Below are 26,623 nucleotides of genomic sequence, written 5' to 3'. Positions count from 1 at the left end.
GCACTAACAATCAATAATTTTTTATTAATTTTTTTTTAAATTTAATTAATTTAATAATTAATTTAATTATCAGTTACTATTTACAGTCAGCTCATTGCAACTGACAACGGATTTAGTTGGTTGCCAATTCAATTTTCTTTTTTTAATGAATTATGCATGTTGGGGTGAATGCAATGGTGCTGCACATGAGATGGCCAAGCACTCAAATGTGGCTAATCCAGTCATTTCTTGTTCTAATAATCCTATAGTTGTTTCTATAGCTGAACTAGCTGATGTTGTAGTTCCTTTTGCTTAAAATGAAATTAATCTTTCCATATATACGTACACATTGTTAGGCTTTAGCAGGATAGTCCCAGATCCACAAGTTTCAAGCCCAAGTCCACCAGTGCCTCTCCTTTATATAATAAACGTTCCCAAGTACACCAATGCTTCGTGTGTGACCTTTTCTAGCATGCAAGTGTTGAATTGGTAACAATTATAAAAAAAAGTAGTGAGTGACCAAATTGTTGATGATTTCTTGTCAATCTTGATATTCTTGTTTTATTGTGACCGACTTTCCACTATATGCAAATCTCATAGAAAATTATGATTATATTAATTTAATATAAGAAGCAACCTTTAACAGATAATAGGAAAAAAAAAAAAAGACATTACCGATAAGCTTTTGATAAATTTAAAATATAAAAATATAAGACTCATATATTTAATAAAGTAATTACTTTATATATAAAATTAAAAAAAAATTTTATTAAACTTAATTTATTATAAATTAAAGATATAAACATATAAAATTTATATATTTAATTGATAAATTTTATCATTATATTTTGATTTCGTAATAAACTGATTTAAATAAAAAAAAATTCATGAGGTTAAAGCTACTTAGCAAGGATGATTGCAGTAGGGTCCACCAAAAGAATATGGACCTCATGTCCATTAAACAAAGTCTCAGATATATAGATAATAAAATAAACGTTTTATAAATAGAAAATTGTCACCATCCTTTCTCACTAGACTGAGAATCCAATATTTAAAACAACACTTTTGGCTATCCTGGCCCATGGCCTCTCTATGACTGCATACAGGCATAAACGTCTTTATCATACTTCTCATCTTCACTTTCATTACCCCTAAAAAAAAAAAATAATTACCTTACGGAACCATTCAATTTTATGAATTATTTTATAAAAAAATTTTTAAATTAATTTATTAATTATTTTATAAATAAAATTATTTAATTATTAATAGACAATAAATAAAAAAAAGAGAGATTTAACGGTGAAAGAGGTAATGAAATATGTTTTATTTATTTTTTTTAAGAAAGTAATAAAATAATATAATTTTATTTATAAAATAATAAATAAATTAATAAATTAATTTAAACACCTTTAATTTTTAATTATAATAATTTTTATAAAATTAAATTAAAATTTAATGATTTTTATTAAATAAATTAAAATTTAATAATTTTTATAAAAAAAAAACTCATGAAATTGAGTGAGCCGACGTCGTGTGATATTTACCTCCTCTAAAAATGTTGTCAACTTCTCTTCTCAAACATACTTTCTTTTTTATCTGTTGTCTTGTTTTTGTTTCGCGAGTTATGAAAATGTCTTCCTCTGAAGAACTCTCTTCGTCCTCTCCTTCATTGCCTGCTGATACCTCTCCTCAAAAGATTCAGCTGGTGTCTAAGTCTGTATCGGATCGACTTCTCAATAAATTCTTTGATGCAAGCGAATTTAATTTTGATTATGAGCAAAGTGGATTGTGGTCTCCTCCCATTAGAAGAAGTGCTTTCTTGAGCTCCCCAGATCGGATTTTCACCGAAGAAGAAATGCTCCAAAAACTTAGAAACATTATGGATGAACGTCGACGACGAAGTAGAAGACAAAAAGGTTTCTGCAATGTATGGTACCCTACCCTGCCAATTTCTTGTTTCCTCTTTTTACTGTTTCATTAATTTTCTTCGAGGAGAAAGAGAGAGAGACAGATTTGAAAATATTTATTTATTTTCTTGTTTCTTGGAATTTGTCTTCTGCAGGCAGCGTGTTGCTTCTGATGGGATACAGGAAATTTCGTAGAATATTATAATTATCTCTGCTGCAATACAAAGAGAGAAGACGAAGAACTTGCAACTTTTTTTTTTTTTCCTACTTTACGATATGAAAATTGTGAATGTTTTTGATAGACAATTAATATATAGTGAATTCATATACATTTACATGCAAATTTTCCCATTTTCTTTTATTTATTTATTTTATTTTGAACTTAATTAATATCTTTCCCTAGCTAAATTAAATTGAAGTTCTCTCCATCTGTTGCAAGCCTAAGCCTGCACCATTACATGATCTCATATTGTCAGGTTCTTTTTCACTTTTAAGAGCTATTCACAATCAACGAAGGAACAACAACAACAACATTAATATCAAACCCATTCAGCTCTAATTCGCATCAATATCTAAAATTTATAAATCCAATTTGATATTACTTTTGTTTACGTTATCTTAGCATTTGATTAATTTTATGCCAATTGTCAACATGATGCATTTCTTTTGACCTGTATTTTGTTAAGCTTAGTTAGCAGAGTTTTAATAACTTATAAGCTTAACACTATATTCAATAAAAAAACTTAAGGCAATAGATTTATGAGTGCTTTTTTTACGTATATCTCTCATTCATCTTATCTTTTTTCTGATGTAAGAATTTTATATTTACATATTCCCAACAAGTTTTATTATAATCAATAATTATAGTGAGTTCTGTGTAGATTCTAACGATTATAATGAAATTGTTGTATATATACCTGTTTCACTAAATAAAAATTTATTTTTTTATAGGGATAGTATGGGGTTTCAAAAGATTTTTTTTTTTTAAGTTAAATAAGGAGAAAAAAAGAAGTGACTTGCATATTGTGTCATGATTTAGTCCATTTATATTTCTTAAATTTATCAAAACCACACAAATGCAAGAAATTCTAATTTAGGTACTAAAAATTATTTAAATATGAAGAAACTTGGATTTGGCCATTTAGGCACATCACCTATGGACTTACAGTTGCCATCTAAAGAAACCTAAACAAGGGAAAGTCACAAAGAAGGAATTAAATGCCAACACAAAATGACAACTTAGTTTTATAATTTTAATTCAAATATCAAAAGCATATTGGAACTAGAAGCCATAATATCATAAATACAGTAAAAAAGAAATTTCCAAAATGATTTTAAAAACTGAATAATTATTTATTTAAAATTTAATTATTAATTAATTAATTTTATTATTTAATTTAATAAAATATTTAATCTCTTTATTTATTTTTTATTAATTAAGGGACAAAAATAATCAATATCACCGCACGTACAAATACTTGAAAATTTCTGAGTTTTCTCTCATTAATCACATCCACATGCCTTATACAGTCCATCACATTCTCATAACGTGCTTGTCGCGTGACAGACAGGATAAGAGGAACCGCCATTCACGTGGATAACAAGTGTACATCAGGATTGAGAAACAATAAAAACTCCAAAATCACAGGCACAGCTCATGCAAACACAGAAGGTGGTGGGTCCTAAGATTGAAAACTTTGCAATGCAATAACCTAAAAAGATCTGCAATATTATGATGGTTGTTACATCTGTCCAATAGATTTTCATTTTGTCTCTGTCCATACTCAGCCAATTTGATTATCATATTTAAAAATATAAATTCTAATTTAATTTTCACAAAAAAAATAAATAATAAGTCGTGAAGCTAATCATGCAGTAGTGCAATCTCCATCTGCAATCCAGGAGGGAAGTCAACGATTGAAATTTTAGCTGCCCTGTCCTCTGCTTTCCGTGAAAAATATTGAAATTAGAAATGGGTTTTCCATTTTACAAATTTTCCCAGCTGAAATAGTTAAAACTCATTGGTAATGAAGCCCTTGATATTAATATAGCTGGAGCCCTGGAACTGTTTCCATCAGAGATGCTCCATCTTGTGTCTTCTTCTAATTTTACTTTGTTTTTACCTTTGTCACGTTCATTTCCTTCCAAAATGTTTCTTGGAACACGGCATTATGTATAGGAAAAGGAATTAACATCACCCTTCTAAAGATGTATACAAAGCCTGAGGCTTCATCTGAGTCATCTGAAGCATCTGTTCCCTCATTAACATAATTCGTGTCGTCAAGCTTTGGATATAGATTAAGGATCATATATAATTTTTAATATGTGAAAGATCTCCTCTCTTTCATTCTGTGCACAGCAATCAATGTAATTCACAGAATTGAGAAGATGAGTTCAAGATTTCAAATTGTCAGATGAAATGGGGCAAGAAATTTGGTATATACACAGCTTAAAATATACAAAAGTTGAGTTCATTTTTTTCATTAGTCGTTGAAGACAATATATTTTCTACACTCCAGCATCAGTCACTAATTGCTTCAAGTTTCTCTTTTCTTGCTTGGCTGCCTAATGAATCCTCTACAGGTCTGCTTCATTATTTTGTAATTGTAGGGGTATGATCTGCAAGGACAAAATAGATTATGAAACTCATTGTCGTAGTTGCTGTAATATGTGTATGCGTGAGGAAAGAATTTATGCGAAAATTTCAGTTCGTTAGTCTACTTCATTTCATTGATCACCATTGCAAAGGCTTAGCCACCCATGACTTTTGCCAGTTCATCAAAGAATACACAATCTGCCTAGCAACTCAAAACAAGCATAGAAATAAAATTATGCATACCAAGATTTATTTAATTGCAAAGCTTTTAGTATAGTTTCTTGAAATATGAATGACATTGAACACAAAACCTTTTAAATTTTAAACAGTATTAATTCAATCCCCACCTTTATCATCATGAGTCTGTTCATGTACCCAAACAGAGCCAAAACTCATCCTATCTTTTCACAGTTAATATTCAATACCCAACAGATTTGTAAGACATTATGTTCTTTGTTATTTCCCTGTAGGACTTTATTTGGAATATTTGGACTGCTTAACTAGCTTAGTTCAGCGCCTTTGTTATTACCATGGGGAACACAAGTAATGTAATTTTGCAATTGTTTTGTAGATTAATAGATTGAAAGAACCATTGATTCAAAGAATTTACTCTCTTGTATATTGGTTGCTACTTTATCAGAATTTTATTCAGCATCAGCTTCTTTTTGTTGAATCATATATCTAGATGAAATGTGATGATGTTACCATCACATCTATCATTCACAGAGATAATAATGTGAGCGCACCTGTCATCCGTGGGCACTACACTGGAACAGCGCTACGTTCTAGGTATTCTTTCCCTGTAACACCATCCTTCAAAGTTTTAAAATATTCATTGTAATCCTTCTCTGGAGGTGGGTTTTCAGGGTCCACTGTAAATGGTTCACTAAATGGAATCACACTTTTAACCTGCAAAAGAAGCATAAATACACAAATTTTTTTTTGGCATAAATACATAACTAGAACAAAGATATACAGAATTACGTGGTGAATCATTCAAATAAAAGTATTTCACGCAGGCAACTGAGAAATCAAGTGAGCACTTCTCCATTTCCATGGCATAGATGAAAGAGTTTTCATTTCTTTTTCCAACTTATTGAAAAAGCCTTTTCCTTCATTTTATTGAAGCAACAATGGTCAACTGTTCAAAACCAAATTGAAGAATCTACTCTAACATCTAGCAGTGGCAGGTTAGTAGTTATGATTTAGAGAAGTAGGGGAGAGAACTGCAAAAGTTCCCAGATTTTCCTTTCTAGACAAAGGAAATATTTAGAGCATTGGTTCTATTAGGAATCCAAAAAATGATAAAGGAAATGCTTATCAAAAAGTTAACGCTCCATTTGAACATAATGTTAAAAGATTGATAATATATGTTTCATTCAGTAATTTACCCATTAATATTGCTAGAAGGACCAGAAAGCTTGTGTGGAATCAAAACCAACATGACACATGGAATATAATAAATTAGGACCTCAAATGTCTTGTCACATGCATATGGGCTTTCTGTAGCAGCAACACATATTCGAGCAACCTCTTCCCTTGATATTTTACCCTGTGTATATCACAAAAATGATTAATGAGAATAGAGGTCACACCACTTATTTGTCCTAACACAGAATTTTAGAGAGAAACTCCCTGCCAACAAAGAATATTCAGCTGCATCAACTAATATGATCCTATAAAAGTCTGTGCCATATCTAAAAGAGTACCAAAAAGAAATGTTAAACTTCCATATGGTGCTATACCGTTATATTGTCTCCTTGGTCAAAAATGAGATCTGCTCCAGCAGGCTCCTCAGTTAAAGCACAAGGCCTGACAATTGCATATGGCATGCCACTTTCACGTATCAAGTCTTCTCCCTGTCAAAAAGCTAGTAAGTTGAAAAAGAAATTCTGAACACCGAAAATTCAAATTCTAGCCAGATGGTTGAAATAAAGAGGGAAATCATTTATGCTGGACTTCTTATGGTCTTAGGTATTGATGAAAGCTGGAAGATCACTTTCAAGTCTTTTAGCTCAATCAGCGTGAATTTGGATCTTCTATAGCCATCCTATGGCAGTGGCATGTCAACAGCCAAGGAAGAACTGAATAGACTCATCAAAGCAAATATTGTAGGAATGCAGTGATCTGCCTGATTTTGATTCTGTGTGAATTAGTATTCTCTGTGGGTACATAACATGTTATTTGTATTCCTTTCTTTTACTTCGACTTTCAAGATATCTCTATTTTTTCTATATTTTACAGAGTCACAGCAAGTTTAAGAACACATATCTCTATATCTATTTATACAAATATTATAAAGCTAAGCTATGGAAAAGGATCACTAAAAAGTTACAAGGTGGAGAGTCTTTTTTTATTATTATATTATGTGACATTGCAATATTTTCACGTGTTAAAGTTATTTAATAAGCTATGATCCTTAGTAATGTTAATATAAATTATTGGAAACTTTTGAGTTATATCTCATTTAGTGTTTATTTTTATTATAAATAATAGGTGCAATTTTAATTTAAGACAAAATGACTTTTGAAATTCCAATAATTAATTTTACAAATAATATAAAAGAGGACTTTATCATACATTGGATCCCTTTTATCATTTTCCTTTACATATAGCCACTCAAAAATCCCACCACAAGTGATTTTAATTAAAAGTCACCCTCTAAGTTGGTGCTTGTATTGATTTTTGTCATATATGAGAGATTTCTAGCAGCAAACTGTATGCTTTATTCACTTGAACTCCTATACCCGCCAATGTCTATGTAGAGAAAATAGACAGAACCTAACTCAACCCCTAAAACTAGATTAATGGGGGAGGATTGGCCAAGTCCTTGTATAGACTTCCTACTTTATGCCAAAACAACGTGTAATAATACAACTCCTCACGTCTAGACATGGACATTTGGAATATAAAGTTTACAGGCATAAACATTTGTTGGTGGCCTCCCCATCAAGACAAGGGTTGGCTTTGACACCAATACAAAAAATGGACAGGGCCTAACTCAAACCTAAACACTAGCTCAAGGGGGAGGATTGCCAAATCTTTATATTTAGCACTCTTGTCTTATACCTGGTCGATGTGGGGCAACACACTCCCTTCACGCCCATGCATAAATATCTGTGAGTGGCCTAATATCAAGGCAAGGGTTGGCTCTGATACAATATAGAGAAAATGGACCGGACCTAACTCAACTTCAAAAGCTAGCTCAAGAGGAAAGGATTTTCCAAGTCCTTATATTTAGACCTCTTGCCTTATCCCAAATCGATGTGGGACAACATATACTATTTATACTATAATCTATGCATCACAATTAGGCTTCAACGCTTTATTTTTCTACTTCCTCAATTCACAGAATTTTACTCCTTTCATCGTCAATTCTGTAGTTCTTCTCATCATCTCCTTATTCCTAAGTGAAATATGATTCTCTCTAAAAAAAAAGATAAAATTCATACAAAAGGGAAGAATCACTAAAAGATAAAATTCATACAAAAGGGAAGAATCACTATCTTTTTTATTATAGTTCTAATAGAAATATATATAGTTCAATGAATTGATGTGTGGGGCCAACATGATGTATATTAAAAGTAGAGGTATTTTTAAACCATTTTAATTGCTTAGCGTTTTTACCATACTTCTCTTATATTTAGAATTAAGCAATTACTATTTCTTTCATAAAAAAGTAAGAGGAATTAAAACACTAGGGAAAATTTTAAAGATTGTTGGAGACCTGAACTTACAAAGATTTTTAAAGTAGTGCTATATTTGCTCATTGTAGTTCTCATTCGCATAAATATATACAAGAAACCTATAGGTTAAATTTCCTTAGAATACTCTAATTTTTTTCATTTGAGTTGTATATATTTAAGTACACTTTTATTTTTAATTTATTTAAAACTTAGGGTAATTTGAAAGATTATAAATTTTTATTCATATTTTCCTAAAATTTTTTATACATGCTATAAAATGTTCTGTGTGTGCAGGCTTTCCACACTAGTTTCTAATAATCTTAACCTCAAAAGCTAATATCCCAAATATTTAGGATCTTTCATCTTCTTTTTTTTTTTCCCCTTTAATCTTAAGCCTTCTGCCCTTCTCCTCACAGCTCCATCAATTGGGTCAAAGGTTTCACCTAATGAACCATGTAAATATCAATTTGGGGTTCAGTGAACAAGTTAGATTTCAGAAGTTCAGCACCTCATAAAAAGCAATAAGTCCCAAATAATATATTATTAAACTACTAGACTTTGTTGATTTAATGGAATTTATAGACTGACATTAACAGCTTATACATAAATAATAACCAACCTTCAACTTGAAAGTTAGAATAAAATCCAATTCCTTGTTCAAGCGTACAGCAGGAGGTTGTTTACTGAGATCAAGGCCAGGCCTATCTGGTCGGGTTACTCCTGCAGAGCTCACATGTACAAACCTAAAATGGACAAATCCCAAAATCAAAATTAAAACTTTCAGCAGATCAATCGAAGTCAGGAAGTTAAAAAATAAACCAATAAAATAAATGATAAACCTGGGAGTTATAGGATCATTTATAAAGGCCCTTATGCTTGACAATGGAAGCTGAAATGGACCCTCTATGAAAGTTGGATTCAGTTTTCCATCATACTCAAACTTGCTGAACATAAGCTGAAAATATATTGGGTAAAATTACCAAAAAAGCAAGAAGCTAATGAAGCAGAAAATGAACAATCCTCAGCAGATATGGCGTGCCTGCAATGAGACAATATTGCTTTGATCAAATGGAGGAGCATCTGATACAGTCCGAGCTCGAAAAATTGGCCTCAAAGAAGAAAATGGCAGGCGTATCTAAAAAAAAGTAATTCCAATTGAGAACATAATTCCTTAACACAACCAATCAGGAGGAGGCTATGATCTGACTTACTGATTGCCATCCTTCTACAGTGTCAAAGCTTGCGGTATAACCAACAGTGTCCCAGTCACGGCTGGTACGAACAATGAGTTTGTACCTACGACCATCACCTTTAAGGCACAGTTCCAAACCATCATACGCAGAAAGGTTCTCCGGTGTTGAAAAATTCTGAAAAGAAATTAATGTGAATTTAGTTTTTGTAATTACATAAGACTTGCTAAGTTAAAACAATTGTTCCTTTCCATCATTGTTGTCCGCTGAAGTTTTCATTTTAAACATGATCAATTTCACTGAGAGAGAAATTGAAATGGCAGAATGACATTGCTTAGCGGAGATGGTGCCTCATATAGCCAAAACTTCAAACATTTGTCACTTTTCATACATTTGTCACTTTTCATACAAGACTAATTTCTAAAAATTCTATTATTGCATCCATGAAACTGCTCCAACCTTAAAATTACTTGTATTTGACTATATCCAATATCATATAATGTTCCTCCACCGCATGCAACATTATATCTTATATGTGAAATTGGCAGGTCTAGTGGTTTAAGCACAGGACTTTCCAATCTGATATGATGTAAATCACGTAACTATTCTGAAAGAGAAATCTGTCAAAATCAAACCACCGCTACCAAATTGCAAAACCATGAAGCACAAAGAGATTTAATGACATGAAGTTCAAGACAAATAATACAAAGGTGCATCCTTGGAAAGTAAATTAAAGCCCCATAGCCAAACTAATAACAGGCTCCATAAATGGTTAGGAAATATGAAAATGGTATTTAGTCTTACCTCTCCAAACTTTCAAAAATAGCACAACACAACAGAAAACATATAAATCAGATTCGAAAGAAAGGCTTACTGGGCTCAGTTTAAATAACATGCTAGTCAGTAATTTATTTATTTATTTTTTTTTTTAAAAAGAGTGTTAACAGATAATCATTTTGATGTAGCACAAAGATGCTCTGACACCACTTGATGTAGAAATAGAAAATTTAACGTAAGAGAAAAAAATTTTCAAGAATCAAATAGGATAAAGAAACTAATTCTCAAGTAAATGGAGAAACAAATTCTCAAAAACACTTTATTTAATTGCCAAAATTTCATAATATCAAGCTTATAATAATAGAGTCCCTGGTCCTATTTATGGGGTTAAAATCCCAATCACATTAGGATTTTAGGAGTCCTAATTAACATCTAATTAGGAATACTAAATAATATAAACTAGGAAATAATAGACCAAATAATAATAAAATTCCTAAAGAATAAAAACTCCAATTTTTTTTAATTTTACATTGAATATAACTCCTAATTCTAATCTTCCTATACTGCATCATAATTTTCTCTTTAGCATTAACAGAATCACTAATCAAAGAATGGATGATAAAAGACCAGATGCTTTTGACAAACAGGAAACTACGCCTCCAGGACAAGCAAAGAGAGAAATCAAGCTAAAATGCTGCAGATTACCCTAGTTCTGATACTAGTGAAGCCACCATTATTTGCAGTGGAAACGACACCTGACAAGATAAAAGAAAAGGACATAAACAGGAAGTACATTTGCTTATTGAAACTAATTAGGCGACTGAGTTTAAATGAAACAAACCTTTGAAAATCCCAGTTGGTCCACCATTTTCTCCCCCAGTTGTGTCAATTTGAAAATTACTTTCACTAACACCTCCCATTACAACATCATCTAAAGCGCCCCAAGGTAGATCTTTAAAACTATTGTCTGAAAAATGCAAGTTCGAGAAAGAATGGAGAGCATTGATGCTTACAACATGTTATATTGCATTTCAGTAAAGATAAAAATGGACAAAGAACATCTGTCTTTCTTTACACAGATTCAGAGCATCACAATGCTTAGTGATTAGTGAATAGGGGGAAAAATAGAACAAAATCTATTGGCTGCCAATAAAAAAAACAACTTTTCAAGTTATTCAGTTGAGTGCTGAGGATCATGCCAAGTCATTATGAATAAATCCAACAAATTGTTAGATAAATGTTCCACTAAAATAATTTTCTGAGCACTCATTCTTTTGGTGTTTATATAATCATAAGCATGTAAGTATAAAATACTAACTAATGCAATTATGGAGAGTACCTTCACATCCAAATAACAGTTTCCCACTTCGAAGTCCAACATTTCCCTTTACAGCATTAAGCAGATTCTTCATCCCAACATACTCCACCATTTCAGGTGAGTCACCTTTGATCTGCTTTCATCAATCAAACAAAGCTTCACATCTATCAACAACCAAATATTTGATGCTTCCAACGAAAAAGGGAAAAGCAGAGAATTTCTGAAATGAACTTAACAGGAAGGATAAATTTAATGAAAAAGACAAGATAGACAATCATTTCTGTACCTCTGGTTCAAAGAACTTGATTCCCTGTACATCATAAATGAAAGTCAGATGCCTAATGTAGAAAGAAATAAATATTTAATATGGTGAAAGAGGGACAGCAAATTGACAAATGTTCTGGTGAATATTCATGATGATAGCCCAGCTCCATGATGACAAGCAAAAAAACTATAAACATTCATGAAAATGATGTTTGCAACCGTACTTGACTGTATTTCGCCCTTTCCGGAGTATCACCTTCTTTGGGACCAACAATGACAGAAGCAGCATTAAAAACTTTTTTGACCCCTTTGAAGTACTCAGGGACCAATGTGCTTTCCTTAGTGATATCTCCAACAACCTAATAAGTCAAGAATGAAAGAGTGAAGGAACCAGTTAAAAGCATGAAATTGAAACAGGATTAGATTTTTACAAAGTAATTCTGTCATTTGCAATTATATAGTGGAAAAACTTGAAGTTAAGCCAACCTAACGAACCAATCATCTTCCACCATCAAAATAAATAAATAAAGATAATATCCCATGCACAATGTCTTCAACATGAAATGAACATTTTTCCAATAAATATAATGCAGAATTTATACATACATTGGCTAATGGTCACATTTAAAGTAGATAATCGAAAGCATGGATTTAAATTGCCATCATGACCACATTCAAGGGTAATGAAAATAGGCCTATAATAGCCATAACGTAATGGTAAGGGCCTATTGATATGCAAACATTATTTGAAATATTTGCAATGAAATGAAGAGATATTTAAAGGTATAAGTAAAACTAAATGCACAACTAAATAATCAGCATAAATACATTAATTAAAGACATTAAATCCATCATTCTTAAACATCTTTGACATTATTTTTCAATTGATTATGTATTTTACTAAAAATAATTCCAAAAATAATTCAAAACACACACACAATAACCTACAGATTGGGCAAACTAACGTTTCATACTATAATTTTCATAAACAACCTAATATAAATTATAATTTTCTCCAATAAATAAGCAAAACCACCAAAAACAAAGACAAAATAACTCACCATTTGCAAAATATGAATGTAGAAGTGTGATTAATTGCTCACCTTCACATCAAATAAACTTTCACTATTGATGATCTTAGCTCAAAAAGTGAGATTTGTAAAAGATCAAAATTTGAGATAGAAAGTTGAGAAGAACAGAAGAATAGCCCTATAAACCAAAAGGAAATAAGTTGCTGCCCCTCTGCTCAAAAATAAAAGCATCCCACATGAGTAACAGCCGTTATCCATTACTTAACAGCCAATAATGGCCATTAAACCTGCAAATTTTTTTCTGTCCTTATTTCACAGTTTAGGCTCAAACCTGTATTTAGTGGCTGTTACATAACCATGGCGCAAAGCCAAAGACCATATTCTAGAGCAACTATGGATGAAAGTGCAAGCTTTATCAACCAGAAAACTGTTAAAGTGTATGTAATAATTGCAATTATTGTATTCATCACCACATTGCAATTTTTGTATTCATCACCATGCTTTATACTAACGGCAGCCAACTCACCAAGTCAATACCTGAGCCCAATATCCTTCTTGCCTTCTCTTCACTTCTGACCTGAGAAAAGATTTGACATGAAACAAAATAAGTGGAAGGAAGAATGACCATACTCTTCTCCTTATTCTCTATGCATTTTTCCTCAAGTTATTTATGTAAGCTAAAGTAGGCAAAGAAATACTTGAAGAAGGTAAGAGCAGATACCAGTACTCGAACTTGCTGTCCTTTCTTCCGTAAGATGTCAACTATTCTTTTGCCAACACCACCTGTAGCTCCAACTACCAGGACAATGCCAGAACTGTCCATCGCACTTTTTGGCTCACTAGAGGATTGATTGGATAGTCCTTCAACTAGAAACTCAAAAAACTTCAGAGATAGAAAGTTACAGTTAGTCGAGAATTTAAAAGACTTTCTGGTTTGATGAGATAAAAATTCCAACAAGCACTATGTCTAACCTTAGCAGGAGATGGAGGTCCATTGAAAAAATATAATGTTTTAAAAAATCTGCCAAAGTCCCAACCTTGCCTCCCAGTTTCTGCTAATATGGGTCCTCTATATGTTTTCAAAGTGAAAAAAGCTGACTTTTGTTGATACTGCAGTCTATCATCAATCTGAAGAAATGGTTTAGGAAGTGGAGAGGACAGCAAGCGAGGATGCATAGAATTTCGGGATAATTTGCCACCAACAGGTGATGAAGAACCCTGCAGTGGTAGTTGATTATGTTATGAGGTGAAAATAATCCGATTAGAATCCAAAATACACGAAAAAGAAATTGTATGATGCTCATGCAGCAATTTCAGTTTAATAGTTAAATGACTAGATTAAGAACTACAAGCTTTCAATTTCAAGAAAGGGACACAAAGGAAAGATTTTAGGTTCATTTTGTTCATCATTTAAGAAGCATCTGAAATTGGACACAAACTTCACATTGAAAATATGGACAAGTGAATTCAAGGCAAAGACTAAACCGAGAGAACATTGAATACATTTCAACAACTTATATGGTATAGAATAGAGGGTTTAGCAAGTAATGCAGCAATCACTGAATTACAAATTACAATAAGCATAATTTGCCACTCACTCACCACCTAAAAATATGCAAGCAAAAATTGGAATGCCAAATTCAAAATGAATTAGAAACCCAAATTTCAGCTTCAAACAGGAACCACCCAATTGAAAAAGAAGGTATCATAAACATCTTCAGAGGATACCAGACTACACAAGTAATTTGTTTCCATTGATGAACTTAAAGATGTACCAACAACAAGTGACAAAGAAAAGCAATACAGTGGCACAGAAACATACAGACATTCGTTTATTATCATGTTCATACCTGAAGGTTAAGGATAAAAGAAGAAGGGTATGGAGATGATAGTTTGAAGGAATAACAACACTCCATTTCCTTGTACCTTTTCCCCTGGACGGTTAATTTATTAATGGGCAGTGAAAGGAGAGCAAAGAAGGAAATGATAATACTAACACATAGTTCATGGAAGCGTGTGTAGTAGTTGATATTTGTTTTTCAGGGCTTAATACAGACCACACACGTACTTTCACCCTCAAAAGACTCCTTAGAATTTCCACTGTCAACTCTGGAAGATGTTGTGAAGCAATGATTTTTGCCTGATGGACTGGACTCGCGAAGACGTGGGCTTCTTTTCTTTTTCCCCTCAAGAAAATGAACTTTCTTTTCTCCTCATCCAGAGGCGTTTTGGATCATAGTGTTTCTTATGGGCTTGTTGTAGCTTTTCTGTTCTGAGTTCTGACCTGATCACTGGTGGGCTATATATATACATATATATTAAATTTAAAGATATTTCTCTCTCGAATTTTTTTTTGTTAAACTTAATCTAGAAGGACCCAAAATATAAGTTTATGATTGAACCCATTTATTTGCTTAAGATTTTTCTTTCCTACAAAAAAATATAAATATATTATGAGATCTATCTATTAAATGGATAAATTCAATATATTTATATATTGAATAAATAATGTATCGAATTTAATTAAAAAATTTTCCTATCCATATAGTTTTTCAATGGTAGTCGTAAAGGAAACAATAGAGATGTTGACATGAATGAATAATTCAAGGTCTTTTTGTAGACAATTGATTCTTTATAGTATTTTATGTGATCAGTCCCTTTCATGCCTACAAGGCACTAACACTGTAATCACCCTCTCTTCAACTGTGCACATACCTATGGGAGGGTTTATATATTTTTTTTTTGGTACATCGTGTTGGCCATTACTGTGTTTTAGTCAACAATGTTGTCACGACCCAAAAATTCTGAACCGTGACCGGCGCATAATTTAAGTATTCTTAAATCATGCAAGCCTTAGCAGAATATCTTGAATAAATATATTGTTACTTACTAATCCTAAAAATAAACAAAAGCCAAATAAACAAAATGCTGAATAACATCATAAATATTCCATAAGTAAACTGCGGAGTCTCTACAGATTTCAAATAAAAACTCAAACTGTTCAATAAACTAAACTAATTATTAGCCCGAGAAAACATGAATTCGGGCATACCATCAGAACAAATCAAAGTTGTCCCTCTCCAGAAAACGGACTGAATATTTGGATCACCGCGAATTCTCACGATCGAAGCGGATAATGCACGAGAAAACGTGGTTTGAGCTAGATGCTCGATGAATGATAATTATAGCACACAACGGAATAGGAGCAGGCGGCTTGATTAATTTCACAATAAATTTCTATTCAATAAAATCATGCTCATCTTTGTCAAAATCATTAATAAAATAATTTCAGTAAAACATATATATAAAATAAATTCATTCAATAAAAATTTTATAGTACGATTGCACGGTGATGATACCCCACATCACCAAAGGTCGGATGGTAAGCGCTACGGATATCGAATACTTTCCTTCTCCTTCACAGATATCAATGCATATGATACTAATGCAAACCATAAACTGCAATGATGCATGACTCAACAATGCAACCTAATACCGTGATAGTCCACACGGCGGCGGATAACGAAGCAGAATCGCACGGTACCAATTCAAAGCAGAAAACCAATTTGTACAAATCAATCAAAATCAATAAAAATTTGGATATCAAATAATAACTGATAGTGCAATTCCAATAGTGTATTTCAATAGTTTCAGAGAATCAATAAAATCAAATCAATCTCAAATCAATTCAATAAAATCAAATCAATCTCAAATCAATTCAATAAAATCAAATCAATCTCAAATCAATTCAGTAACACATCGGTAAATTTTATAGTCAAATATCAATCAATATAAATACATTAAAGGCCTGTTCCCGGAATCCTAATGGGTCTAATGCAGAGATAGTTGGCAAAATCAATTATTTAATCAAAATCGAAATAAAATTTAATAATAAAATAAAACTATAGAAAATCACATATAAAATCATTGTTAAAATATTGATTTAAAATTTCATTTAATAACAAACTTAATGCTAAGAAATTTTAAAAGGGACAAAAACGGTGCCATGTACTATAATTACCACTCACCTGGAACCTCCAAGACAATAGTTATTTTCAATGGAAGAGAGACAATTTCAATTGGCTGATTGAATATTCGAATCTCCTACACACCCAAAGTATTAAAGAGAAATATTAAATAACAGTAAAATAAAATGATTTTTAATATATATATATATATATATATATATATATATATATATATATATATATATATATATATATATATATACACGCGCACAGGGACGTGGACGAATAGGGAGAATAAAAGTTGGGGCGGGACGCTTCACTTGTTTTATGAACAGGGACGGTGGGACGCTTCAATTGTTATATGAACAGGGACGGGACACTTCCGAATATATATATATATATATATATATATATATATATATATATATATATATAAAATCTAAATTTAAAAATATTATCTTACAGTAATTATGATTAATCCAATTCAATACTAATGATCAAAGAAAAAAAATAATAAATTTTTAGGGTAGTTGTAACAAATAAATGAAAGAAAATAAAATTAAATTCACCCATTATTGAATAAAGAATGAGAATTTTTACCTTGAAAACAGAATCGAATGTGATGAATAGAGAAGGAAAAATTTAGGGATTCTCTGTTGAGAGTATTTGATAGAGGTGACAATCAGGTTTTGAGAGCAAAGTTTAGCAAAAGAGATAATTAGGGTATATATATATATTTTAAGAGTTCTATTAGGTGTAGACTGGGATAAGAGTTATTATTGAACTGGGTTGTTTAGATTGCAGATATATATTTAATTTCAAAAATAATATATATATATATCTAAAAATAAATAAGCATATCATTTAATAAAAATATATATTTTTTATAAATATATTAAATTATTGTTAGCTAATTAAAATAAAATAATAATAAATAATAATTGTATATGGGTTTTCACATACTTCCCCCCTTAAAAAAAATTCGGTCCCCGAATTTGGATAGACAAAAATTCTAACCTGAAGAATCAAATAAATGAGGATATTTGGCTCGCATTTCAGATTCTGCCTCCCATGTGGCCTCACTACTTGAGTGATTATGCCACAAGACTTTGACCAAAGCCACTTCCTTAGACCAGAGTTTCCTAATTTGTCGATCTAAAATCTTTACTGGTTGCTCCTCATATGACATATCATCCCTAAATTGTATGGTTTGAGGTTGTAAAACATGAGATGGATCTGGTACATACTTTCTAAGCATAGAAATATGGAAAACTAGATGTACATGTGCAAAACCAGGTGGAAGGGCTAAACGGTAAGCAACTGCTCCAATTCTCTCCAAAATTTCAAATGGACCAACAAAACGAGGGCTAAGCTTCCCCTTCTTCCCAAACCTCATGATTCCTTTCATAGGGGAAACTCTCAGAAATACATGATCACCAATCATAAATTCTACATCTTTACGCTTAGGGTCAGCATAACTTCTTTGTCGACTTTGAGCAGTCAAAAGTCGATCATGAATTAGTCGAACCTTCTCTGAAGTTAATTGTATCAACTCTGGTCTAGTAAGCCTTCTTTCTCCAACTTCATCCCAACAAACCGGTGACCTGCATTTTCGACCATATAATGCCTCATATGGAGCCATCTCAATACTTGCCTGATAACTGTTATTATAAGCAAACTCCACTAAAGGCAAATGATGATCCCAACAGCCACCAAAATCCATAACGCACGCACGAAGCATATCCTCTAATGTCTGTATGGTCCTTTCATTGTCCATCATCCGTCGAGGGTGAAAAGCGATACTAAAGTCTACTCGTGTTCCTAAAGCTTCTTGGAATTTCTTCCAAAATCGAAGTAAACGAGTACCACGATCGAGAGACAATGGAAATCGGAACTCCATGAAGACTAACAATCTTGTTTATATACAAGCTGCAAGTTTAGCAAAGTCATATGTAGTCTTCACAGGAAGGAAATGAGCAGATTTTGTCAATCTGTCCATTATCACCCAGATTGCATTGTAACCACCTCGTGTACTAGGTAAACCCACAACAAAGTCCATGGCAATATGCTCCCACTTCCACTCGGGAATAGGCAATGGCTGAAGTAACCCAGATGGTCTCTGATGTTATGCCTTAACTCACGACAAGTCAAACATTTAGCAACAAAGTCGCAACATCCCTCTTCATGCCACCCCACCAATAATGCTCCCTTAAATCACGGTACATCTTAGTTGAACACAGGTGTCTTGTGTAAGCAGAATGGTGTGCCTCCTCCATGATTTCTCTTCTCAACTCATCAACATTGGGGACACAAAGTCTAGTGCCATAACGAAGAACTCCATCATCATTCAACATGAATCCTTGAGCTTGGCCTTGATGAATATTATCTATAATCTCACACAGCTGAGAATCCCTCTTTTGAGCAGCCTTAATTCGATCAATCAAGATAGGCCTAACTCGAAAATGTGCTAAGAATGATCCAGCTATGATTTCAAACTCTACTCCTTGATCTAGCAACCCATGTAATTCACCAATCAGAGGCCTCATCTTGGTAGATATATGGGCTAAACTACCAGAAGACTTCCTGCTTAGAGCATCAGCCACTACATTAGCTTTTCCAAGATGATACTGTATGGTGCAATCATAATCCTTCAACAATTCTACCCATCTCCTTTGCCTAAGATTAAGATCACGTTGGTCAAATATGTATTTGAGACTTTTGTGGTCAGTGAAGATTTCACAAGTCTCACCATACAGATAGTGCCTCCAGATTTTCAAAGCAAAAATTACTGCAGCCATTTCCAAATCATGAGTTGGATAATTCTGCTCGTGCCTCTTCAACTGACGAGAAGCATACGTAATAACCCGTCCATGTTGCATCAAAACACATCCTAAACCAATCCTAGAAGCATCACAATATACTACATAACCCCTTGATCCAGATGGAAGGGCTAACACTGGTGTTGTAGTTAAACGAGTCTTAAGCTCCTGAAAACTTTTTTCACAAGCCTCAGACCACTGAAATTTCACATTCTTCTGTGTCAACTTAGTTAAAGGTGCTGCAATACGAGAGAAGTCTTGAAGAAACCGTCTATAATACCCTGCTAAACCCAAGAAACTACGAATCTCTGACACAGTTGTGGGTCTAGGCCAATGAAGCACTGCCTCAACTTTCTTCTTATCAACGCACACCCCATCCTTAGATACTGTATGGCCTAGGAAGGCCACACTATCTAACCAAAACTCACATTTTGAGAACTTGGCATATAGCTTGTGTTCTCGTAAGGTCTGAAGGACAATTCTCAAATGCTGTTCATGCTCCTCCTTACTCTTTGAGTACACTAGAATGTCATCGATGAATACTATAACAAATTGATCTAAGAAAGGCTTGAAAACTCTGTTCATGAGATCCATAAAAGCGGCCGGAGCATTGGTAAGACCAAAAGACATTACAAGAAATTCATAGTGTCCATACCTAGTCCTAAAGGCTGTCTTCTTTCTTGACCCTCAATTGATGATACCCAGATCGAAGATCAATCTTGGAAAAATACTTTGCACCTTGAAGTTGGTCAAACAGGTCATCTATGCATGGAAGAGGATACTTATTACGCACAGTTACCTTACTCAATTGCCTATAATCAATGCACATTCTCAAAGACCCATCCTTCTTCCGTACAAATAACACAGGAGCACCCCATGGAGAAACACTAGGGCGAATAAACCCCTTATCTAGTAGGTCCTGTAGTTGCTCCTTCAACTCCTTAAGTTCTGCGGGTGCCATACGATAAGGTGGCATAGATATGGGCTCAGTTCCAGGAACTAAGTCTATACCAAACTCTACCTCTCGCTCTGGGGGTAAACCTGATAAATCTTCTGGAAACACATCAGGAAACTCCTTAACCACTGCAACATTCTCCAAACCTGCACCTTCTACCTGAACATCTCTAACAAAAGCTAGATACCCTTTACACCTCTTTCGCAATAATCGTCTAGCACTCACTATTGAGATAAAATTATTAGAGGCTATACTGTGATCTCCCTGAAATTGAAATTCTGCGTCTCTAGGAATTTTAAAGAGTACAACTTTACTATGACAATCCAATGAAATGTGATAAGTGGCTAACCAATCCATGCCTAAAATCACATCAAACTCAAATATATCTAAAGAAACAAGATCTGTAGCTAATTCCCTATCTCCAATGTGAACTATACATCCCCTACACACCATATTAGTATCTATTGCGTTCCTCATAAGTGTTGATACAGATAAAGGATACTCTAACAAATTAGGTGGTGTACTAAATATCATGGCAAAGTATGGGGAAACAAAGGAATGGTTGTGCCCCAGTCTTAGCCATAAGCGTCTGTTCAGATGTCTGATTAATAGTTTGAAGTGGTACCTCCCTTGTTGGATCAAGGTTTGCACCATTAAGACCCTTGGCCTTAGCTCTCCTCTTACGTTTAACAGACTCAGGCACCTAATCATTTTAATAAACAAGTATTAAATATGAAAATGTGAGCCAAATTAAGACAGGTGAAAAAGTGCGAAGGACGCAGATATCTAAAGCAATGATAAACTGAAAAGACGTTAAGGATCCTATACTCCGCAAGTTTACTAGACCTCAACCGAGCTCTGATACCAACTTTGTCACGACCCAAAAATTCTGAACCGTGACCGGCGCATAATTTAAGTATTCTTAAATCATGCAAGCCTTAGCAGAATATCTTGAATAAATATATTGTTACTTACTAATCCTAAAAATAAACAAAAGCCAAATAAACAAAATGCTGAATAACATCATAAATATTCCATAAGTAAACTGCGGAGTCTCTACAGATTTCAAATAAAAACTCAAACTGTTCAATAAACTAAACTAATTATTAGCCCGAGAAAACATGAATTCGGGCATACCATCAGAACAAATCAAAGTTGTCCCTCTCCAGAAAACGGACTGAATATTTGGATCACCATACAATTCTACCGATCCAAAGCAGATATGCAGACAGAGAAAACGTGGTTTGAGCTAGATGCTCAATGAATGATAATTATAGCACACAACGGAATAGGAACAGGCAGACGCTTGATTAATTTCACAATAAATTTCTATTCAATAAAATCATGCTCATGCTGTCAAAATCATTAATAAAATAATTTCGTAAAACATATATATAAAATAAATTCATTCAATAAAAATTTTATGGTACAGTGCACCAGGGTGATGATACCCCACATCACCAAAGGTCAGATGGTAAGCGCGCTACCAGATATCAGATACTTTCCTTCTCCTTCACAGATATCAATGCATATGATACTAATGCAAACCATAAACTGCAATGATGCATGACTCAACAATGCAACCTAATACCGTGATAGTCCACACGGGGCGGATAATGTAAGCGAATGACATCGCAGTACCAATTCAAAGCAGAAAACCAATTTGTACAAATCAATCAAAATCAATAAAAATTTGGATATCAAATAATAACTGATAGTGCAATTCCAATAGTGTATTTCAATAGTTTCAGAGAATCAATAAAATCAAATCAATCTCAAATCAATTCAATAAAATCAAATCAATCTCAAATCAATTCAATAAAATCAAATCAATCTCAAATCAATTCAGTAACACATCGGTAAATTTTATAGTCAAATATCAATCAATATAAATACATTAAAGGCCTGTTCCCGGAATCCTAATGGGTCTAATGCAGAGATAGTTGGCAAAATCAATTATTTAATCAAAATCGAAATAAAATTTAATAATAAAATAAAACTATAGAAAATCACATATAAAATCATTGTTAAAATATTGATTTAAAATTTCATTTAATAACAAACTTAATGCTAAGAAATTTTAAAAGGGACAAAAACGGTGCCATGTACTATAATTACCACTCACCTGGAACCTCCAAGACAATAGTTATTTTCAATGGAAGAGAGACAATTTCAATTGGCTGATTGAATATTCGAATCTCCTACACACCCAAAGTATTAAAGAGAAATATTAAATAACAGTAAAATAAAATGATTTTTAATATATATATATATATATATATATATATATATATATATACACGCGCACAGGGACGTGGACGAATAGGGAGAATAAAAGTTGGGGCGGGACGCTTCACTTGTTTTATGAACAGGGACGGTGGGACGCTTCAATTGTTATATGAACAGGGACGGGACACTTCCGAATATATATATATAATCTAAATTTAAAAATATTATCTTACAGTAATTATGATTAATCCAATTCAATACTAATGATCAAAGAAAAAAAATAATAAATTTTTAGGGTAGTTGTAACAAATAAATGAAAGAAAATAAAATTAAATTCACCCATTATTGAATAAAGAATGAGAATTTTTACCTTGAAAACAGAATCGAATGTGATGAATAGAGAAGGAAAAATTTAGGGATTCTCTGTTGAGAGTATTTGATAGAGGTGACAATCAGGTTTTGAGAGCAAAGTTTAGCAAAAGAGATAATTAGGGTATATATATATATTTTAAGAGTTCTATTAGGTGTAGACTGGGATAAGAGTTATTATTGAACTGGGTTGTTTAGATTGCAGATATATATTTAATTTCAAAAATAATATATATATATATCTAAAAATAAATAAGCATATCATTTAATAAAAATATATATTTTTTATAAATATATTAAATTATTGTTAGCTAATTAAAATAAAATAATAATAAATAATAATTGTATATGGGTTTTCACAAATGTCGATCATTCTTCGCTTTTATCATGTGAAGTGAAGGAAGAGTTGTTGGAAATCAGTCATGGGAAGTCCTCATATATATATAATTTTCTTGCATAAGAACAAATAGAAAGTCGCAAGAAACTACTTGAAAGTTGAAAATCAAGAAATCAAGCCTATCTTGATTTGATTCTTGTTTTATAGGTTGTAATCCAATGGGTGCCACATCGAGCTCCCAAAGACTTTTCTTTCCCTTTTTTTTCTTTTTTTAATGGATTGACCTATATAAACTATTGGGTATTTAATAATTAATATATCATCCATTGAAGCACCTCAGAACGTGATGGGTTTGATTGTACATGCAAGTATGACATGTTCAAGCTTTTGTTCTTGGATAAAAAAGGGAAAAAGAAGTACTCAACTTGCGAGGAAAATAAGGCAATGAGGTCCTACAAAAGACGCGTATAGTCTTTGAAAGTAGAAAATAGAAATTTTTATTTGGTATAATTATTATCTGGTTTAATTATAATCATTGATCATGGTGAAATTTACATGAATCTATAAAAATCAACGATTACAATAAAATCGTTATATATATACATATATTGATTTCATCATATAATTTTTTAGAAATTAGTGTAAAAGAGAGGATCTGGAATGGAAATTTTTAAGTTTAATTTTTTTTATTTAAAAAATAGAGTTTTTTACCTTTATATGGCTGATTCAAATACAAGAAAATGGTATAAAATATCAGTTAGGGATAAGTACACTTTTAGAATCCTATAGTTTGCACATTTTATTAATAAATTTTTCTTTTATCATTTAAGAGCCTATGTTATCATATTATTAATATTTAAAGTCAAAATTATTAAACAGTCTCAATATATGCTGATATGGTAAATTTTTATCTACTATTAAACTAGTATGAGAAGTGAATCCCATCTATTTACCTATATAATTATGTTATTCATCCAGTATCAAATTTGGAAGAGTAGAAAAAAAAAAAGAGAGAGAGAGAATATATTGACATTTACCTTCTTATTGTGAGAAAATCAATAAGCAAACTAGTGTCTACAGCCAAATAGACGGGTGCACTTACTACACCAGTTTAAAAACATAAAGAGATTTGCCATGTTAGCATACATTGACGCTATTTAACAGTTTTATTTTAAGTGTTAATAGCATAATAACACATACACTTAAGTGCAAAAAAAAAAAAAAATCTCATGTCCCTACTAATAACATGGCCAAACCACATATTACCAATTATCCCTATCAATTATCTCATACTTAAATATATCAATAATAGGGAGAAACCATTTATTGTACATATATAAGTTGGAATGTGGCACAATACCAATCAAACATATTCAAAATATGAATGTGTAGATTATTCTCTTTATGATGATCAAAAAGAATAAACAGACATAATTTTTGAAAATTTAAATTGGATTAAATACATATTTTGTTCCTAAATTTTACCATAAAATTTTAGTAGCACCTAATTTATTGTGACCTACCAAATATTTGAACATCTATTTTTAACATTATTAAACACATGTTGGAAACACACAAGAAAAAAAGTTTCCTATCCTCCAATAATGATGTTCCTTCTTCCTCTTATTTTCTTTTTCTTCAGTGATACTGGTGAAGATCCTCCTCCTTCATCATTTCCTCCATTATCAGAGCTGAAGCCCCAATACAACTTGCAGGGAATCCATAGCAATAGGAAATCAATTCATTTTTATGACAGAAAAGAGTTTTAAAAAAATTACAAATTCAATTAAAACAATTAATCAAACAAAGTGGGTATTAGAAATTAATGCCAAAAAAGCTGATGATAGAGAGTTATTCAGTAAATTCACGAACTAATTCAGCAAATCCACAAACAAAATCCATATAAATTCCCAAATCAATTTAAAATTTTCCACAACAAAATCAAAATTTAAAAACTAAATTATCAATTCTAGTCTCTCGAAAACTGAATTTAATTGAAATTGAAATTTCGTCCAAGTCTAGGACAACCAGAGTCACTCATCCATTCTGTAGATCGACAATAATTGCTTCAATCATAATTGAAACCTTCATAAACCCTGTCCAAGATTCTCAACAAATCCCCCCCAATCCTCCTACTCCAAATACAATCTTTCTCGGTTCATCGCTTCCTAAGACCAATATGGGCATAGCAAGCTACTAGCTTTTGAATAAAATGCTGATCGTGAGAATCGAGTAAGCTAAGTAAACACCCATTATTTGTCTCAATAGCAGTGAAGGATCAGATTGTGAAGCAAAACAGAGGACAAATATAACTTGTTAGTAAACATTAAGGTTCTAATTAAAGCTTTACATAGCCACATAAAATTATTTCATTTATCAACTGCAATTATGCATAACCAATAAATGGTCGGTGCAGTTAAAATAATAATAATAATAATAATAATAATAATATATTGTTGTAATTAATATTAGTGGCCTAGTCCAGAGGTCCAAAATATTTGAATTTCAGTTATTTTAAGAAATTAGTTAATTAAATATTTAAATTAAATATTTGCAAAATTTTAAATTCTAAATAAGGGCTAAAAGTGGAGGGAAATTAACTAAATTATTCCTTATTGAAAGTGATTAAAGGTGACAAATGAGAGGAGTTTGATTTAAATTTCAGTTATTTTAAGTTGCAGGTCATTTGTGTCTTTTTCCCAACATGATATTAGATCGAGTCATTTCAGATTACAAGTCAATTCCAGTCATCTACAAATTCATTATATAAAAATCATAATTAATAATATTGATTATTTTAATAATTATTATTTATTTTAATTACTATTATATATTAATTATTAGTAGTTAACTGTTTATATAGTAATTTAAAATAGAAATGTTACGTAACATTCATTTTTATAATATTGTTACATAGCTAATACATGATATTTTGTATTGTCATGTGACATTTTTTATCATATATAAGTTATAAATTATTTAATAATTATCCTATTAATAATACAATAAATAGTAATTATTATAAAGTAACTTACGATATATTAATATATATTAATTACATATGTTTATATTTATATTAATATGGGTAGATTTTAATTATTTCTATAATGAAATATTTATTAAAAAATTTAAGAGACAAAAGTAATAAAAATAAAATTTAAAATAATTAATAAAAAATTTAAAACATTACATTATTTT

General features: G+C 31.9%; 3 protein-coding genes across 3 annotated transcripts; 1 reads left to right on the top strand and 2 right to left on the bottom strand.

Moving 5' to 3' along the window:
- The first annotated feature begins 1,594 nt into the window (after window positions 1-1,594).
- LOC131170645 (uncharacterized) lies at window positions 1,595-2,184 on the top strand. The gene is made up of 2 exons (XM_058130187.1): window positions 1,595-1,906; window positions 2,042-2,184. The coding sequence occupies exons 1-2, from the start codon at window positions 1,604-1,606 to the stop codon at window positions 2,057-2,059; spliced, it is 321 nt and encodes a 106-aa protein (XP_057986170.1). The 5' UTR covers window positions 1,595-1,603; the 3' UTR covers window positions 2,060-2,184.
- A 1,996-nt stretch (window positions 2,185-4,180) lies between these two features.
- LOC110670484 (protein HIGH CHLOROPHYLL FLUORESCENCE PHENOTYPE 173, chloroplastic) lies at window positions 4,181-14,837 on the bottom strand. The gene is made up of 17 exons (XM_021832556.2): window positions 14,599-14,837; window positions 13,721-13,966; window positions 13,470-13,631; window positions 13,275-13,325; window positions 11,942-12,076; window positions 11,740-11,763; window positions 11,475-11,586; window positions 10,977-11,102; window positions 10,841-10,890; window positions 9,380-9,535; window positions 9,208-9,303; window positions 9,008-9,123; window positions 8,788-8,911; window positions 6,228-6,341; window positions 5,954-6,034; window positions 5,229-5,391; window positions 4,181-4,505 (listed from the first exon to the last, which is right to left on the bottom strand). Exons 1-16 carry the CDS (start codon window positions 14,662-14,664, stop codon window positions 5,245-5,247), a joined length of 1,806 nt encoding a protein of 601 aa, XP_021688248.2. The 5' UTR covers window positions 14,665-14,837; the 3' UTR covers window positions 4,181-4,505; window positions 5,229-5,244.
- A 2,431-nt stretch (window positions 14,838-17,268) lies between these two features.
- Window positions 17,269-18,208, bottom strand: LOC131170454 (uncharacterized; the record flags this gene model as incomplete). Its single annotated transcript, XM_058129479.1, has 1 exon — window positions 17,269-18,208. A coding segment is annotated over one exon (480 nt), but the record flags the coding sequence as incomplete, so codon positions are not given.
- Window positions 18,209-26,623: the final 8,415 nt, after the last annotated feature.

The sequence above is a fragment of the Hevea brasiliensis genome, chromosome 11, assembly GCF_030052815.1.
Source record: "Hevea brasiliensis isolate MT/VB/25A 57/8 chromosome 11, ASM3005281v1, whole genome shotgun sequence".
Classification (NCBI taxonomy): Eukaryota; Viridiplantae; Streptophyta; class Magnoliopsida; order Malpighiales; family Euphorbiaceae; genus Hevea; species Hevea brasiliensis.
This window is presented reverse-complemented; position numbering and strand designations above follow the sequence as displayed.

Coding starts and splice junctions, on each gene's coding strand:
- LOC110670484 (XM_021832556.2), bottom strand. CDS start 14,664: ATGGAGTGTTGTTATTCCTTCAAACTATCATCTCCATACCCTTCTTCT. Junction 11,103..11,474: donor ACTGTTATTTGGATGTGAAG/GTACTCTCCATA, acceptor TGCATTTTTCAG/ACAATAGTTTTAAAGATCTA. Junction 6,342..8,787: donor TTCTAACTTTCAAGTTGAAG/GTTGGTTATTAT, acceptor GCTTTTTGACAG/GGAGAAGACTTGATACGTGA.
- LOC131170645 (XM_058130187.1), top strand. CDS start 1,604: ATGAAAATGTCTTCCTCTGAAGAACTCTCTTCGTCCTCTCCTTCATTG.